General features: G+C 43.4%; 1 protein-coding gene across 1 annotated transcript in view; it reads left to right on the top strand.

The window, feature by feature from the left end:
• Nucleotides 1–3562: 3562 nt before the first annotated feature.
• Nucleotides 3563–18339, top strand: part of LOC117468351 (heterogeneous nuclear ribonucleoprotein C-like) — a 41049-nt gene continuing 26272 nt past the window's right edge. Inside the window, exons 1-2 of the mRNA XM_034112415.2 lie at nt 3563–3741; nt 8576–8651. Of these exons, the coding sequence (XP_033968306.1) occupies nt 3720–3741; nt 8576–8651 (98 nt within the window). The 5' untranslated portion in view covers nt 3563–3719. The remainder of the gene's footprint in view (nt 3742–8575; nt 8652–18339) is intronic.

Raw genomic sequence — 18339 nt, forward strand, 5'->3', positions numbered from 1 at the left:
GTCTTTTTCTCCAGCTGGAAACATGGCGTGATAATCACACTAAGGGGTAAAAAAAGAGAAAAGAAAATAAGAGCATTTATTATCACAAAAATGAAAATCAATCATTTAAAAAGTGAATGTTGTTCGCAAATAAACAAACAGCTCCCACCATCTCAGTCAACCCCATAGAGGCAACTGTATCTGCAATACACACATCTATTGAAGGCGTACAGCATTTGTTTACAAATGTAGCAAAGTCATGAGTGCACATTTTTTGTTAGCATGTTAATGTATCCTAGTTGGCATATTGAGCAATCCTATATGGGCTCAGAACAGTCTCATAATACACACATGCGCACAGAAGGATTCACACTTGTATTTCCAGATGCACACACAAATGTATTCCGTTTCATATACATGTAAATAAAATCCAAATACAGAAAAAGTTTTACATATGTATTTTTGATCCTCACATATTTGTTTTCCGTTTAAAACCTCTGAACCTGCAAACACAAACAGCTTTCTGTGCACGGATCGCTGTGCATTCGTGTGTGGGTTTTTTGAGACTCCCCTGACGGTCAGCCGATTCGTACTTGTAATTATTTCTATCTATAGCCAATCAGATGTCTCCTCAATTCTAAGCCAATCACATGAGCGCGCCCCCACGAGGGTAGATTTCTTGCGTTCATGACGTAGCGCTTCATGTACACATTTTGCGCAGTCCGAAGCTGACAGCTCCATGGAGCCTGCCTGCAGGCGCTAATCTCAGGACACCTCCACTCTCAGTACAGCGCCACTTTCCGAACAGGAAATGCACGCAAAAACAAGCCTTTATATTATTAAGGTAACGCGCCACTTTCCAAACCATTGATGAATGCTTGTGTACACAAAAACGGCAGGCAAAACCGTTTTAAATGTGTGTTTCCTGTATGGCGAATACAGCTGCTTTATTTATGTCTTCTGTATGAAGTTGTTGTGAGTGTGGAGGGAGCAGCTACAGGTTAGCTTAGCCTAATCGATCAGTGCACTACGAAGCCAGTGCTAGACAGTGAACTGTCAACGGGGGGAGCCCCGCCGGTCATTATCGGCCCATATTCACTCTTAATAGTTTGATCGGTGCTCTCTATAAAGGCCGATCAGGAGAGCTGGATCTTATCGATATGGACATAAACGCGAGTGAAGTATAACCGGACGCAAGAGAGAGATCAGATCAGTTGCTGAGTCTGATGGAGACACGCTGCTCTGCATGATCACCTGATGCTCCGCCCTCTGTTTAGCGAGCTGACCGGACTGCGCAAAATGCGTATATGAAGTAATTTTACCCTCGTGGGGGCGCACTCATGTGATTGGCTTAGAATGAAGGAGACATCTGATTGGCTATAGATAGAAAAAATTACAAGTACGAATCGGCTGACCGTCAGGGGAGTCTCAAAAAACCCACACACGAATGCACAGCGATCCGTGCACAGAAAGCGGTTTGTGTTTGCAGGTTCAGGGGATTTAAACGGGAAACTAATAAGTGAGGATCAAAAATACATATGTAAAACTTTTTTCTGTATTTGGATTTTATTTACATGTATATGAAACGGAATACATTTGTGTGTGCATTGAAAAACACAAGTATGGATCCGGAAATACAAGTTTGAATGCTTCTGTGTGCATGTGTGTATTATGAGACTGTTCTGAGCCCATAATCCTAGCTCAATATACTAGCATCCTTGCTAGTTTACACAAAGATGATGCCAGCTAATATTAATCACAATATTAAATGAAATATTGACAAACCCTTATCAGCCAGGTGCAAAACAAACAAGACACGCAACACGCTCCTTCCGCTGGAAAAACACACCTGCCACTTCTTCTTCCGGCGTTACTCTTTCAAAATAAAATCACCGGTCTTAATAATGTAGTCAGAGGGACTCCTTTTTACAGTCTTGAGAAAACGCATAAAAACGTGAAAAAAACGAATGTTGATCTGGACCAAACTATAGGTTGTAACCCTACACAAGAACATGTTATATAAGTAGGCCTACAGTTGGCTATTGAAGTAAGATATTCACATTAAGAATATGTTAACTGTTGGGAAGACACATTTTGTGAAATTGTAGTTCTGCTAAAGAAGCGCTAAAAAAAAAATGTTGTGTTCATGATCTTATTCCTGGCATTACATATCTTATCAATATCACCACCCAAACATCCTCTGTAACCTGTGTCTTTGAAAAGCAACAATAATTCATCTTTTTGCAAACATGTCATGTTTTCATTATGCACTTATAGCGTTGTGTTAATATGGGTTAAACTATTTTGATTTGGTTTTGACTGACATGGTAACACATATAAAAGCATATTTAAAAACAATTGCTGAATCACCAGCACTAAGATCCCTTATGTCTTTTCATTTTATGATGAAACAGAAACCGTACCCTTACCATGATATATTTTTCTGACACAGTGTTATTGCAACTCATAGATCAATGGCCCATGGGCTAATTTAGCTCCTTGTTACAAGACCGAGAGCACAGTTATCCAAGGGTTAACAGTTTAATAATGCAATTGCTCCTGGGTTAAGTGTAGTGTGAAAAGAGGTAATAATCATTTTAGAGTTGACCAAGATTGAAGTTTGGCTTACAGCCAGTCTTACTCTGTGCTGGTTGCTAAAGAAGCCAATTAAACCTATATGAAAGCCTCTCCTCAGGAGCCCTGAAAGATTAAATACCCTCTGGTGTATTCTCTCAAAAGTGGAACAATGATTAGACAGCATGCACACTTTGCAATATGTTTAAAGTGATTCAGCTGCTGTGTTTTCAGGTGTGGTATTCATATTATCACACTATCAGTGATGGAAATAACCTTGCCATATGTTGTTAAAATTATACTGCTGGAGATGTATTAAAAGCATGAATTGGTTTACATGTAGCTCATGGTTGAGGTTTAGCTGGGAGATTAAGTTTGTGTGAGTATTTTCAACTCATAATTGCTTATTAGTTCAGCAGATTTCCTGCAGGGAGACAGCGATTGTTGTACTTGGCGATAATCCCTTTTCCTCCTGTTTTACATAATCACATTGGATGTGTGCTAATGTACTCAGTGTGTATGCCTTTATTTCCAAAAATTCAAATCCAAATGGTCCTCTAAAAACACTGCAAATCAATTTATTCCTCCATTTCACCAAATGTGTGTTCACTTATATGAGTGTATTCTGAACACAGTGAAGGTTAAGTGCACAGCTTTGTCTTCAGGTTCCTTCTCTTTGCCATGTTTCTTAAGACACACACACACACACACACACACACACACACACACACACACACACACACACACACACACACACACACACACACACACACACACACACACACACACATACTCTGGCAGCTTCCTATTGCCTCCTGCCTGGTTGGAATCTGTAAACCCTGAGCTCCAGCCAAGCTCCTGTTGCTGAGGGGAAACCAGCTGCACACTCATCCAATCCTCCTGCCAGTTCTCCTGCTAATGGCACAGCCCGGTGCACCGCTGTCCACCCCTGCCATAGGAAACCATTTGGTACATCCCATTGGTTCTTCTTTAGCTGGTTTGTCACTGACTCAGTAGTATCACAGCAGGCAGCCAGAACACACACACAGACACACAGACACACTGACTGACACAAAGCAAGAGTGAGGACGTAAAAAGGGAGAGTTGCAAAAGAGAAGCAGAGAAAGCCTGTCTTCTCTGTTTCCTGGTTGTTTTGTGTCCCTGATATGACCCTGTTCAGCCGGAGATGTGAGTATACGGGAGTTATCCCCATTTCTGTATTTGTGCAAGTGTTAGTGGATGTTTGCATGCAGCACTGTGTTTCTAAAAGACAACATATTCCTCTCTGCCTCTCATTCTTTGTCCTCCCATCTTAATTTCCATCTGTTTATAAAATCGGCTGGTGTTTGCTAATCTGAATCCCAGGTTCCGTTTTTTTTTACTTCTGCCTCAGAGCTAACTTCACTAGCTTTCTCTGTACCCACACATTGATCTAATCAGAGGGTGGTTTTGAAAAGAGTGTGTGGGATGTTTGATGTTGAGACGTAAACATTGTGATGCAATAAGAGGTGTTTTAGACAATTTGACCAAAACTGTGCAGGTACATGTGATCAAATCAACCTTTCTCTCACATGGGCAAGGTCAGCAGTAGCTCTAGGGCATAAGGCTCATGAAACAAAAATGTCAGAAGTCATAATTGTGTTAAATGGTGGACTTTTAAGTGCTTTTTATTCAGAATTCAAAAATAGTGCATCTTCTTTTTTAGAGAACAATCATTTGAGCAGCTACATTTCCTAAACACGTCCACACTGGTTCCGAAACTGTACTGGTCTGTCGGGGAAGTGAAGTATTTAGATAGCTAATACAGGCTTAAAGACTCTTCAATAAAAGTGCAACTCATAGGCAGTCTTTGTTGTTTGCCGTGATTTGAGAAACTGTATTCTCAGGGTCTCTGATCACATAATGCAGGAGCTTTCATTCACCTCCTTTTTTGCGTGTAGCATTTTCTTTCTGGCTTCCACCTCTGATCTCAACATGTGCATCACACTACACTATGTTTTCCATATGCCCTGGCATATTTATCTGAGGGTCTTTTATTGAAAGTGATGTGATTACTCTGCATTTAGCCCTGAGAGCCGTAACTCTCATGGTTGCCACTTGGCTCTAAGTCTGACCTGAGGTCACTTGCAGTGCAGGAAATGACTTTGAGGCAAGTGAGGGCTACAAGCTGTCCTATTCAAGTGAAAATTAGGGGTAAGGGGATATTGGGGCCTTATTTTTCAAATGCTTTGGAGGATGTAAATAGAAAGTCTGACAGCATCCCATACAGATTATTTTATTCATTGACAACAGCCTTTCACATATTTGAACAATGGAACAAACTCAGGTGGAAATATATATGAAGTACTCTTTTTGTTGCTTTATTGCAAATAGTGTTTCATCTTGCCAGCTGTATTCTGAGCTAAGATATTCAAACGGATCAGGCAATATTTGTAATCGGTAACAGTGATAAAACTGGCAGAAATAAAGGCAAATATCTGTTTGTTTTTTAATGCAAATCAGAAAAGAAACAAGCAACTTCATTTTTCCCCTCGGTATGAAATTGTTTTATGCCAATTCCAGTGAAATTAATACTTATTTATGGTGGAATGTTTGACATTAGTATGAGCAGCGTTACAAAAATATATTTTACCTAGATTGAGACGCCTCTGAAAACATTTGTGTCAGTCATCCGCACTCGTGTGTTTGTGTTCTGCTCTGAAATCAGTTGTGTGATTTAAGAGATTAATTGAAGGAATCTTTAAAAATTAAGGATGCGGTTCATGAAAAATTGGAAGGATGGCAATGATTAGAGAAGATAGAAAATTGAGCGATGTTTTTATCTGATGGTGTTATTATCCCATCTCCCACACATCAGTGACTTCAAAGTGTACAGATTAAAAGAACATGCAGTAGTTTATGATTATCTTCCTATGAGAATCACCATTTTCTTTGTGTGTGTGTATGCGTAGGTTTCAGGTGAAATTATGTTGTTTTTTTTCTTAATGGCATAAGGAGGACATTTTGAAAAAAATGCTTGCCAAAAACAGTTTGTACAAGAATTAACCCCATTACAATGTTTGAGCAAAGTATTTGTATACATGTTTGCTCATGAGATTTACTGTGGCATACATGACTCAGAGAAGAATAAACAGTAATAGTTCAAGGATACTTCAGCGGCAGGGTGGGTGCTGACTGACTGTGGTCTTCAAAGGTTGTCCAGCCTCCTGCTCCTCTGGAGATTCAGAACAATTTTGAAAAAAACTAAAAACATTTTCAAGATTTTACTGTCATTTTGTTTCCAGGTAGTGTGGTCTCGCTCTGCCTCGGTATGAAGTGACAGTCTGGCACTGAGCCGCACATCCGTTGAAGCGGAGGCTGAAGCTTTCATTGTGGCTGTTCATATGTGACCTTGATGTGTCCTCTGGTGCCCTTTGCTCCTATTTTATAAACATGCTGACTAGTATGCCATACCTGTTTGATTTCTGTATGATGCTGTTCAGGACTCTCCTGGGCTTGTTCCTGATTCAGTTGACCTTTAGTGAGAATAAACACTTTCCATGCCATGTTATTCTGAAATGCCACCCATGATAATGATACTTTCAGAGTACAGGCATTGTTTGATATACAATGTATTAAAGAAAAGTGTCTTTAATGTATCCAAAAACAATCTTCCCAAAACCTGGAATTTGTTCTCTAAATACTACGGTATGTAACATTTGCAAAATGCTTTTTAACAACATTTGATTTGTTTGATTTGACTTTTTTGTTAATGTCAAATGTTTTCTTCCCCCACCATCTTTACCTATGAACAATTCTAATAAGGTTAAAATGATAATGAAATGGAGTTATAAGAATAATAAAGAAAAACACATGAGAAACAAAAGAGCAGATATCTTTAACACTTTACTCGAACAACCTTAACTGTGTTTGTTAGTAGCAAAATAGAAACAATACACAAATCAGCAGTGAAGTCATCATCGATGTGCTATTATTTCAATTAAAACATTTAATCTGTTTTTAAAATACGAACAGCAAATCATTTTCAATGTAAAGGCTGTAATTTGTAAATGTAACCCAAATATAGGCTTATATGTTGTTCAGGTGAGTGCGTCGGTGCTGTGTGAGTCTTTGCTGGAGAGGCTGATTGTGGCACACAGGATTTTGTTTACCAAATACCAGCTTGATTACCTCCTGAGGTTTTGCTCCCGCAGAGCGAGACCACTGTGCTCAGCGGCTTCCTCCCCTCTTCCTGTGTAATGGCTTCTTCGTGCAGTCAATCATACAGTCCTCATGTTTCTCAGCAACACATTATAAAACTCAGTTTTGTTTCCTTCTGCCATATAATAATTTCAGCCCCAAACGGTGGAAATGAGGACCTGTCCAGTGTGTTTTTAAAGTTTTGTTTCTGTAACACATTATTTTTCTTCAGTGTACAAGTTGTATCATCATAGTGGAGGAGGTATACTGTCACAGGAAATATTACAATGGTGCATGAAAAGCTTGGCTTATCTAGTGCAGTTGGCCAGATATGAAACATTATCAGTGATTTTTACAGTATTATTTGTAATGGTAAGCCATATACTGTAGTACATTGAGGCATTTTATGGTCTGCATTGCAACTTTCTGAAATGGTTAAAATACAATTGTTACTTATTTTGATATGCCAGTATTACTGCCCATAAATATCGACACTTTAATGTGTTTTTAAACATATATCATGTCTTTATTTGGCATTTGTTTATATTCCTCAGATGTCACAGTATCACAGTAGTAGTGTTCTTGGTGTGCACCATAGACTGTATATATAAACGTACGCATGCTTGCACAGCTCAGGCATTGATGATTTAAAGTGTGAGCAGCAGGGCCAGCTCCTCACCAGCAGAGTTGGCTGCAGAGAAGCCATCCAGCAGGTCACTGTTTGACTAAAACTGTCAGAAAACTATTTCTGCTGTGAGGGATTAAAGGTGCATACACGTGTCTACATTTATTTTCACACATTCAAACCCATACTTAATTAATTGTAGCTTCCAGCCATTTGACGGTCACGCTGTGTGAGTGTATGTGCAGCTGGCCCAGTCACAGTCCATTCACCACCCATCTGTCCATGTCCGACCGGCCTCCTCACCTCGCCTCTTTTTACTTTTTTTTTCACTTTTCCACTCACCTTTTGGAATTTTCTACTGAGGCACGACCACCGTGAGCAGTGAGCTGTTGGCATATCCTGTAATCAACACGGCTTGTGGTCAGTGGCACTGGCCTTCTAATTATTCCCAGGGTAAAAACAAAGACATACGGGGAGGCAGATCTCAGTGCCTGTGATCATCGCCTCTAGATTAGCCTGCCAGAAAAGCTGAAGGCGTCTGTAAATACCTCTTTTAACTAAATATTAAAACATTTGTTTTTATATTGCCATTCTCTAACCTTGAGTCTTAAAAACATATTTCAATAATTTAGCTACCATCTTTTACTGTGCAATGTTTGATGTTTTGGTATATTTTCTTTGTGTTGTTGGTCATTGTATTATTGTAATGTTGTGGTTTTGTTAAGCATGCACATAAGGCTCAATATATATAAATAAATACAGTATTTCCGCATTTAGACAGAGGTTTTTGCAGGAGAGACCTACGCAGACAAAGAGATATGGGCTTTGACGTTTTTAGACGAACTAAAGCTGTACCAGGGTTCTGATGTAGATTTGCAGATGGGGGACAATAATTGAGGTGAACAGCTGGCTCGGAGTGGCTTGAGCTATTAACAATGAGTGATGGATGATGTATGTGAAAAACAGCCACTGTCGTTCTTAGCCGGCCCTTTAGTCATTATGATGTCTAATGTTGACAGCAAACACAACCGTTTAGGTTCATTTTGTTCAAATAAAGAGCAAACTCGGGTGTTGGATATACATGAGCAGACAATGTGAAGGGTTTATAGATTAGTTAGTCATCTGAATTAATTCTCTATGTTTTGATCCCCTGCTATATTGTGTTTTGATGGTCTTTGCTGCATCAGTACAAAGTTAATTGCTTTCTCTTCCTTGCAGACATAAGCATGAGTGGAGAGTTGAAGTCCAGCCGCTCCAAGGCAGCCAGTAAGAGAGCCAGCAACACCACTTATGGGTGAGTAACACACACAAAAACACACACCCCTGCCACCACACACTGAGGTAATCATGCACTCTATTATTTGCTGCAGCCCTTTATCTGTAACTCAAGGAATGCACCTCAGCGTGGCGATCAATGTAGCATTATTCGTTATTAGCTTCATACCAGCTGTGTATGTAAGCATCTATTGATTTTAGCCAGAGGTGCTGTCTCCATCCGTCAATGTTTTAATCTCTCTGTTGATGTAGTGCACACATATGACTGGAGCTGATTACTGTGTATTGCTGGCAATTCAATACAGCGCCGGGGAGCTACACTTGCATTAACTGTGTGCTTAGATAGCTGGTGAAGGGAATGGAGGGCAGTGGGAGAGGCGACAGTGTGTGGGCTTGTGTAAATTCAATTATGCCTTCATTACTCTTACCTCTAACTCTCTCCTTGAACCACATCTCTTCTCTGGCTGCAGATTTGTGTGCTTGAGGTCTTCTAATGAGCATAAAGTACAGAGTATTCAGGTTTTTTTCTCTCCATTTCCTCTGAAAGTCCACACATTGTCGACCATAAAGCAAGAGACCTGGAAACAATAAGCAAGGTCCTTAAAAAACGAGAACGAAGACACCAACACCAATTGTTAATACTCATTGGGCTCCTGAAAATAGGTTTTTTTTGGGTTCTGCTTCCACCGGTGTAAAAATTAAATTAATACAATTTGAATAGCTTTACCAAAAGAGGCACAAAAGCCGATTTGCTGAAAATGTACAGTAGATATGGAGAGGAGATATGCTATCATTAAAGCAACTGGGGTAAGCATAATAAATAATATTAAAATGCTGTGCGTGACCAATCAATCAACAACTTTATTAATCCCGCAAGGGGCAATTGGTTATGGGCAGCAGCTTATGTCATGTACACAGGCAGGAACATACAAGAAGAAAACACACAGATACACCCGGGAGCACAGATGTGGATAATTCCAATTTACACTATAAATAGTTCAAAGTATCACAATAATAAATACATAAATAATCAAGTTAAAAGCCTTTTCAAGAATTTTAAAGTTTGAGTGCAGAAGGGATGAATGATTTAGAAAAGCGATTAGTCCTTTGATCAGGTAGAGCACCAGAATATAAAATAGGTTAGCAGTGCAAACAAAAATAGGAATTTAATATTAACAGATGTGATAATATTGATGCCAAATCAACAATCGCTTTATTATTCTGTATAACTGTGACACACACTCCTTAAAATTGAAAGTCGGAAAGTCTAAGCTCCAACCCCCAGAATTCATTCTATTGAAAAAATTCACCTGGAGAGTTTTCTTGACTAATAGAATGCATTCTGGGGGTTGGAGCTTAGACTTTCTGACTTTCAATTTTAAGGACCACCCTATGTGAGGCTAAAGTTCAAGGTTGATGAGGGAAGGGTAAATGTTCTTGGAATTTGAATAGAATTCACCAGGAGAGTTTTTTTGACTAGTATAACGAATTCCGGTGGTTGGAGCTTAAAATAAATGAATTAAAAAAATGTACCTCTCACGAAGGACCACCCTAACACACACATGTCCAGCTCCACTGTAAATACTGATATTTATTAATTCCCAGAAGCTCCCTGGCCCTTTGCTTGTCTCATTATAGCATAAGGTATACAGGTGTATATATATTGCAATGTAGGGCATTAGATATTATATCCCCAACACAGTTAATCCAGCTCTCTGCCTGTGCTCCCTCCGACCGTCTCTGCCTAGACCTTAAACCCCCAAATGTTATTTGCCCATTCCACCATGTAATTATTCAGCATGCGGCCATGCATTAATGAGGTTAGTCATACATACAACAAGCACACGCAATGACTAACCGCAAATGGGGCACACCTGAGGTAGCAGCCTGATATAGCCTGAGATTACATGGAACTAAATTTGACTCTCAGTGGTTGTTTTAGGTCTATGGACACATCCAGTTGATTTAACGTGAGAACCTGTCCAGTCTCATAGACACAGAACAAGACTGAGAGTGTGCGGCCATTTTAGCAGCTCTGTGAAGCTGTATATTACATCCTGGTGCATTTAGCTAAATGCTAATGCATCATGCTCATAATGAAACTGCTTACATGCTGATGTTAACAGGTATAATGTTTGTAGACCAACGATCACCATCTTAGTCTCACATGATACATGCATGCACATCTTTGCTAAACACATTTTAACCTCATTATAGCAATAGATGAAATATCAGAAGGGTCACAAAATGTTTTACCTATTAACCTGAGGGCAAAATAATTTTGTGTAGACACATAAATGGCCAACATTTCAATAGAAAAACACGAATAAAAAGAAAAACACAAACAACTTTATAGAGGCGCGACGGAAGAAAAAAAAAAAGGGTTAGTTGGATTTATCACCTGGGCGCCATGAATGTGTGTACACGATTGAATTGCAATCGATTACATATTCATCTGAACTAAAGCGGCCGACAGTTCGACTTCCTACGCTGCTAACATGGCTAAAGCCATTCATTTACACAAGTTGTGAAACTGCAAACATAAAAAGTGATCCAAATGAAGCTCAGTGCAAGTTATTTCAGGAAGACTGGTATACATTCAGTCCGCAGCTGCTTATAATCAGCTCATCACGGGCGTTGTCTTTAACCTATTACATTCACCTCATTCTCCAGCAGCCAATCACTGTGCTGCAGCCAAACTTTAAAATGCTTCTCCTCTCTCTCGCAGTCAGCTGTGATTTCAGGTTGTCATGCTGCTGACCGCCTCCTCCCCATCCACCTCCTTTCATCATATCCAGTGCCAGGAAAGTTAATCCAAGACCTCATCACACTTCCTCTTCATCCCATCTCCTCATCAAATCCAGATCTTCAGCATCATCACCAGTGTCTAGGCCCCGGGGGGTTCCCGCTCACGGCTGCAATTCCCCCTTTAGATATATACGATTTCAGGATCGGGGTCTAATCGCCAAAGACTTACCATTTATCATATGACATGTGTCAATAAATGTTCTTTAAACAAAATGAAGTCTCTCCTGATTGAAATGCTTTCGCTTTAATTTATATTGGAAGGCAGAGTCAAAAAGTGTTAATCCCTCACCCTGAACAGCATTGCATAGATTTCCAGTCAAGGGAAGAGATAAATAAATGACCAAACAAGCTAATCTACATAATCATTTCACAGTGAATAATACTGCTATAGCCACAAATCTAAATCATGGCAACACAGCCACCAAAACTCTTTGTGGCCAGAATCCAATATTCCTGCTCTGTGCTGCTGGCATCAGTGTGCCCGTCCCCTCCCACTGTTCTCACAGTTGGCCAACGAACACTACTGCCTATTGCCTAGATTACTTCTCGAACAAGCTTTTCAATTCATGACTAAAAGACTAAAGCAATATAATCTGCTCATGAAACACCATATGGGTTGAATGTTGCTAAAGGATTGTAATATTGTTGGAAATTTTGATTTATTTAGCTAAAAAAATAACCACCACTGTGATGCCACCGATTGGTTTGTGGACTACCATTTTGAAGCCGTTTGGCATTTGGGCTGTAGCCATTTTGTAAGTACTAACAAATGGTTAGAGATGAGTACACCTGTAACGCTGAACAAAACATGATATGGCGACCAATCATTGCTATAAACTTTGATAACCCTTAAAGCACGCTGTGTTTGAAGTACAGAGGTAGCGACCTGTCAATCGCAAGGAAACAGAGTATGCTGCTTTATCGTCAATTTTACTCTAAATTGGCCGATCATTTACAAAATGAACATCATGCCTAATTTAAGAAAACTTGAGACAAGTGATTTTGAATATATTCATTAAGAAGTAGAGTCATTTTCTCATTGACTTTTATACAATCAGACTTGTTTTTGCATCCAGTATAGGTCTCTCTGGCTGGCCGTTACAACACATCCATGTTGATGGCACTTCTGCATTGGCTTCACTTTTCAGACCCAGATGTTGAAGTTTGGTCCTCCCTCCTCAGGCCATTTGCTCCAGAGCAACCCTGAAATGATAACGGTTATCATCATTAATCGTCCGTGCTCTCTGTCTTTCACAGCAGGTCGCCTCTAGCTTGAGTCCCAGCTGTTTAAGAAGGAATAGGGTTGAGAGAATGGCGAACGTTTCACAACCCAGATGCCACTGCTGCGTGTGTGCTCCAGTGCACTATTACAAAAGCTTACTGTACTGTCATGGCCTGTATAAGGAGGCTCAGGTGCCAGAGGAAGGGCCTCAGACGTGTCTGTGTGTTTGTGTGCAATTTAACTCTGATTTGGTAAACCAGGTCAAAGGTCTGCTGTGGTTAAGCAATTAAAAGAAACAGAGCAATATCACATTGAAGATCTATAGGTTACATACGTAACCCCATGTCTAAGAGTAACATGTAGTGAGATGTCTCACTATGGGATGCGCCTCATCGCGGAGCAAACAGAAGCATCAATCTCATTACGCCAATCCTGATTGGCTGGTGATATTGACGTCAACGTCAGGGAAATCACCCCCTATAAGTAGCTTGCGCCACAACGCATGCGTCATTCAAAATAAGCACCTCTTCTCGCTTCACCATAGCAAGGAGGGCCGTCTGGTGAGACATCTCACTACATGTTACTCTGAGACTGGGGTTACGTAAGTAACCTATAGTTCTCATTCATAACACTCCGTTCGATGTCTCACTATGGGATATTGTAGCTCCCGTATTGCCAGACGAGCTTATCTCGAAATTCACCAAACCAACCAGAACTTAACAGGTAGAGCTCTGACTCAACCAGGTGCCCAGCATTGCTCGGGCCACACTAGGAGCAGAGACGTCTAGCCTGTAAAGCGGACAAAAGTGAGCGGCGAGGACCAGCTCGCTGCTGCACAAATGTCTTCGATGGAAACACCCTTGAACAAAGCCCAGGATGTAGCCAGACCACGAGTCGAATGAGCATGCAGACCCGAAGGTGCTTGCAAACCCTGACTCGTATAGGCCAAAGCAATTGCCTCCACAATCCAGTGGGAGAGCCGTTGCTTAGTAACGGGCTTGCCCTTCTGAGGGTTAGCCCAGGACCCAAAGAGTTGGTCATTATGACGAAACTCTTTTGACCTGTCCATATAGGTGCGTAAAGCACGGACTGGACACAGCAAATCCGGCTGCTGTTCCCCGGAGGAACACAGCGGCGGAGGAAATGCCTCAATGTCAATTGGGGTACATGAACCAACCACCATAGGTATAAAGGCAGGGTTGGGCTTCAACAACACTCTCGTTTGCCCTGGGGCGAACTGAATGCATGAAGGATGTACAGACAGTGCATGAATGTCACTGACCCGCTTGGCGGATGCCAGGGCCAGTAACAGCACTGTCTTGAGTGACAAGTGCTTCATGTCAGCTTCTTCAAGGGGTTCAAATGGGGTTAGAGTGAGCCCATCTAAAACCACTGCCAGGTCCCATAAGGGCACCAGTGACCTGGAAACAGGGAGGAGCCTGCGAGCCCCTTTCATAAAACGGCAGACCAAAGGATGTTAGCTAGCCGTCTTTCCCTCAAAGCCCACATGGCATTCAGCAATAGCAGCCAGGTACACTTTGATCGTAGAGAAAGCTCTGTGTTTATCGATCAAGTCCTGTAGGAATGATAAAATCACCCCGACAGGACATTGAAAAGAGATGTGACCTTCTTGAAGGCACCACTCCTCAAACACCCTCCACTTACAGTCGTAAAGAGACCTGGTGGAGGAAGCTCTCGCACTCTGAATAGTGTTTATCACCGTCTGAGGGAGACCCACTGTATTCAGATTGTACCACTCACGGGTCAGGCCCATAGTGCCAAGCGCTCTGGGTGTGGGTGAAAGATCGCCCCCCCCGCCTGAGACAGTATGTCCCTGCGTAGTGGGAGCTGCCATGGCTGCCCGCTTGTGAATACAGAATGCCCGAGAAGCGAGGGGGGGTGACAGCGAATTGGAGTCTGTAGCCCCGTGTTACTGTCTTGAAAACCCAAGCAGATGTTGTGAGCATCTTCCACTGTATGCTCCTTAGAGCCAGCGGAGATGTCACGTCTCTTACCCTCTGAGTCTCTATTTGTTGTGAACCCTCTAGTGTCTGAACACGGTGGTACCCCATTTTGACAATCCCCACCGACACTGCGCATTCGCGTGATGGTGGTGCCTTCACAACCCCAGCTGGCACTGCGCATGCGCGTGACGGTGGTGCCTTCACAGACCCGTCTATTATCCGCCTTTTGAGAGAGGCCGTAGCTGCTCTCAGAAGGGGAACAGTTGACGGACTGTTTATTGTTTTTATTGTTTTTCTTTTCATTTTTTTTTTTGAGCTGCGCCCTTGGCCTGAAGCCTGGATGCGTCAGCGGGAAATGGTTTATGTGAGAAACAACAACAATATTGTGACATGTGTTTTTGCGGACTTGAGGATGGCGTTGAGGCATCTCTCGAGGCAGCGGGAACACATCTAGAGCTGGGGAACCGTGGACTTCCAGCTCTGTCACAGAGGGGAGAAGGGGGGCTGTCAGGCCGCCCGGTTCTTCTTCATCGACTGCTGGCCGAAATTCTGGGTTGGCTGCGCCTAGGCTGCAGCCGGAACCGGAGATTTTCTAGGCCAACTCGCCCTCGTCTCCTGCCTGGGCTGGGGACTCGGGGCGGGCTGCGACCTCTGCTGTTTTGGTACTTTGAACCGAGCAGGGTTCGAGGCAGCTTGGGCGAAGGACTGCCGCTGTGAAGGCAGCGGCTGGACCCTTCGAGGGAGATAGAGGTGGAGGGCCTCGTCCTCCTTCTTTTTCGACTCGCATCTCCTCTGCATGGAGGCGAGAGCGGAGCCGAAAATCCCCTCGGGAACGATGGGCATGTCTAGCACATCCTCCTTTTCCCGGTCTGGGAGGTTGGTGAGGTTGAGCCATCTAGCTCTTTCCTGCACCACCATGATCCCCATTGCCTTGCCCGTGGCCTGGACGGCGCAGCGTTGAACACAGAGACAAATGTCTGTGATCGCGGCCATCTCGTCCAGAACGGCCGGTCCAGGATTGCTTGACAGATCCTCGCAGAGCTCCGCTTGGTATGCGGTTAGCAGCGAGGAAATGTTCAAAGCCCTGGCGGACAACGCTGCGGCTCTGTAGGACCGTTCAGTCATGATCGACTGGAATCGGTCCGCCTTCGCTGGCAGCGTGGGGTTCCTGCTTGGTGACGGGACCAGCCTCGGTAGGAGGTGGGCTGCCACCAGCGGTTCCATAGGCGGTATGCGGAGCAGGCCAAGCCTCTCCATACCGTCACAGTCTAGGGAGGAGGCACCCTGGATTGGGGCCTTGTTGCTAAAGGGCCGGTCTCTCCACGAGACCGACACCTCATCCAACATCTCCGGGAAGACCGGAAGGAGTTGCCTCTTTGTCCTCGTTGCTTGGGGAAAATGTTTCCCCTCATAACGGGACCTCGAGGTCTCCTTGGCCATTTCGGGCCACGGGATGTCTAGTCTGGACGCGGCACGCTGACACACGGCCTGCAGGTCCATGCTTAGACAGGGCGAAGCTGGTGTGCTATCGCCCGGAAGAGCAGCCATCGCTCCCGGCTTTGCAGCCTGAGCCGATGACACGAAGATATCGTCTTCTTGCTCATCCGAATCAGACAGGAGGAACTCAGAGGCACCCTCTTCGTCCTCCATATAATCCAATCCAGGACATCCTCCGCGGGCGAAACCATGGTGAGGTCCAGCCGGGCTGGGACCCGGTGGCGGCAAGAGACGCGAGAACGGAGCCCCACGCTTTACCAAGCTGGGGCTCCGTTCTCGCGTCTCTTGCCGCCACCGGGTCCCAGCCTGACACGGCGCGGGACTCCGGTTCCGCAGCTGCCGCTGTTGATGAGCCCCAGACCGACACAGTGCGGGGCTCAATCTCTGCGGCGGACGCCCCTGCGTCTTGATTGCCAGCAGGAAAATCAGCGGACATGAGGGGGTCCTGTCCCGACAAGCTAGCTTGGCGTGCTAACCGTCGGCGGAGGCTCTTTACGGTGAAGCGGGCACAATACCCGCACGAGCCGGGGTTGTCAATAGCCTCCTGGGCGTGTTCCAGCCCGAGGCAGGACGAGCAGACCTGGTGTGAGTCTGTGCCTGATATTTTCAACCCGCAGCCGCAGAGCCGAGCCTCCGAATCCCTGACTCCTCTGGTGTGAGGGAGAGAGGCGTCCATCTTGTTCGCCGCGTGGAGAGGACCCGCTCGTAACAGGTACGTTGTCGAGAAGAAAAAAAAATTCTTCCAACCTGTCCTTAATCCGGAGAAAAAAGGACGGTGTAGATTTTTTTCTCAAAGAATATTAACTGGTGTGTTAATATTCTTTAAACTTTCCTCCTCTGTGAGAGAAAAAGAAAAAACGTCCTCGCTACCGTGGTGTCGGTAGTGAGGGAAAGCAAGCTAGCAACAGGTGTGTTGTTAGCTTGAAAAAATCAAAACCTTACCTTAATTTCCGAGGAAAGAAACAGCGAGGTCGATTGTAATACTAACTGGTGTGTTAGCATTAACAGTCTTCTTGCGAAGCAGAAGAGTAGCCGGCGAGCGCCCGTCGACCGAAAGTTAGCTTTGGGTTCAGTCTGTGGACTGTTAAGCTAGCCCGGCTACCATCGAGATGTGCTCTGAAGCGAGAAGAGGTGTTTGAATGACGCATGCGTCGTGGCGCAGGCTACTTATAGGGGGTGGATTCCCTGACGCTGACGTCAAGATCACCAGCCAATCAGGATTGGCGTAATGAGATTGATGCTTCCGTTTGCTCCGCGATGAGGCGCATCCCATAGTGATTAGTGAGACATCGAACGGAGTGTTATGAATGAGAACCTGATGTTTTTCTAGCTCCTTAGCTTGTGGCTCTGTGGTCACAGCATTCTCTGTAGAGATGTATATCCCGTCCTCAACCCAGCACAGTGCTCATTTCATCATCTGCTCCATTTTGAAATGTGTTATCACAGTGAAGAGGGGACTGGCCTTCACGAGTGGTAGACCGTACTGAACATCTGGTCTCTGGTATTTCTGTCTGCTTTCTCAATGCCCTCACTCATTTAATATTCTCATCTATTTTAATTATCAGAAGGGCTGGTCATAGAGGAGTTTGAGTTATGATGGAAACGATGTAGCGGGCCCATCTGTCGTAAAGGGGGCAGCGTAGGCCCGTAGGGTTCAAAGTCTGCAGCTGGCAGGAGCAGTGATGATGATGTCCTATCTGTTCTGCTACACAGCGTGGGGCAACCTAAAGAGTTATGTGATGGCAGATATTACAAAGATGGGTAAGAGGGTGACAGGAATAACAAAAGTTGGCCATGGCAACTAAAAATATAATTCTCGTTTGTTACAACTGGGTCGTCATTGTTGTGATTTGGGTCATCATTTGTATTGGTTTATGATAACATTGAACTAATTGCAGTGTTTGTTTCTTATCAGACTTGTGTGCACTAAGTTCTAACTTCAATGAATGAATTGTCACTATAACTGATAGAAATAATAACAAAAGTTATAGGTTAAAATGTTTCTTAGAGGCAGTTATAGCAGTATTAGGGAAAGATCTAAAAAGCTTTTTTCACTGAGTATAATTTTAGTCGTTGTCCTCCATCTCATTTGTTCCCATTGCGACACTTGTCACTGATTTTGTCAGATTGATTGTAGATGTGTATCTAGCCTGAGGCTCTGCTGGCTGACATCTTTAAAAAAAATACACCACAACAAGTGAAAAAGCAAAGAGCAA

Source organism: Pseudochaenichthys georgianus, chromosome 3 (assembly GCF_902827115.2).
Source record: "Pseudochaenichthys georgianus chromosome 3, fPseGeo1.2, whole genome shotgun sequence".
Classification (NCBI taxonomy): domain Eukaryota; kingdom Metazoa; phylum Chordata; class Actinopteri; order Perciformes; family Channichthyidae; genus Pseudochaenichthys; species Pseudochaenichthys georgianus.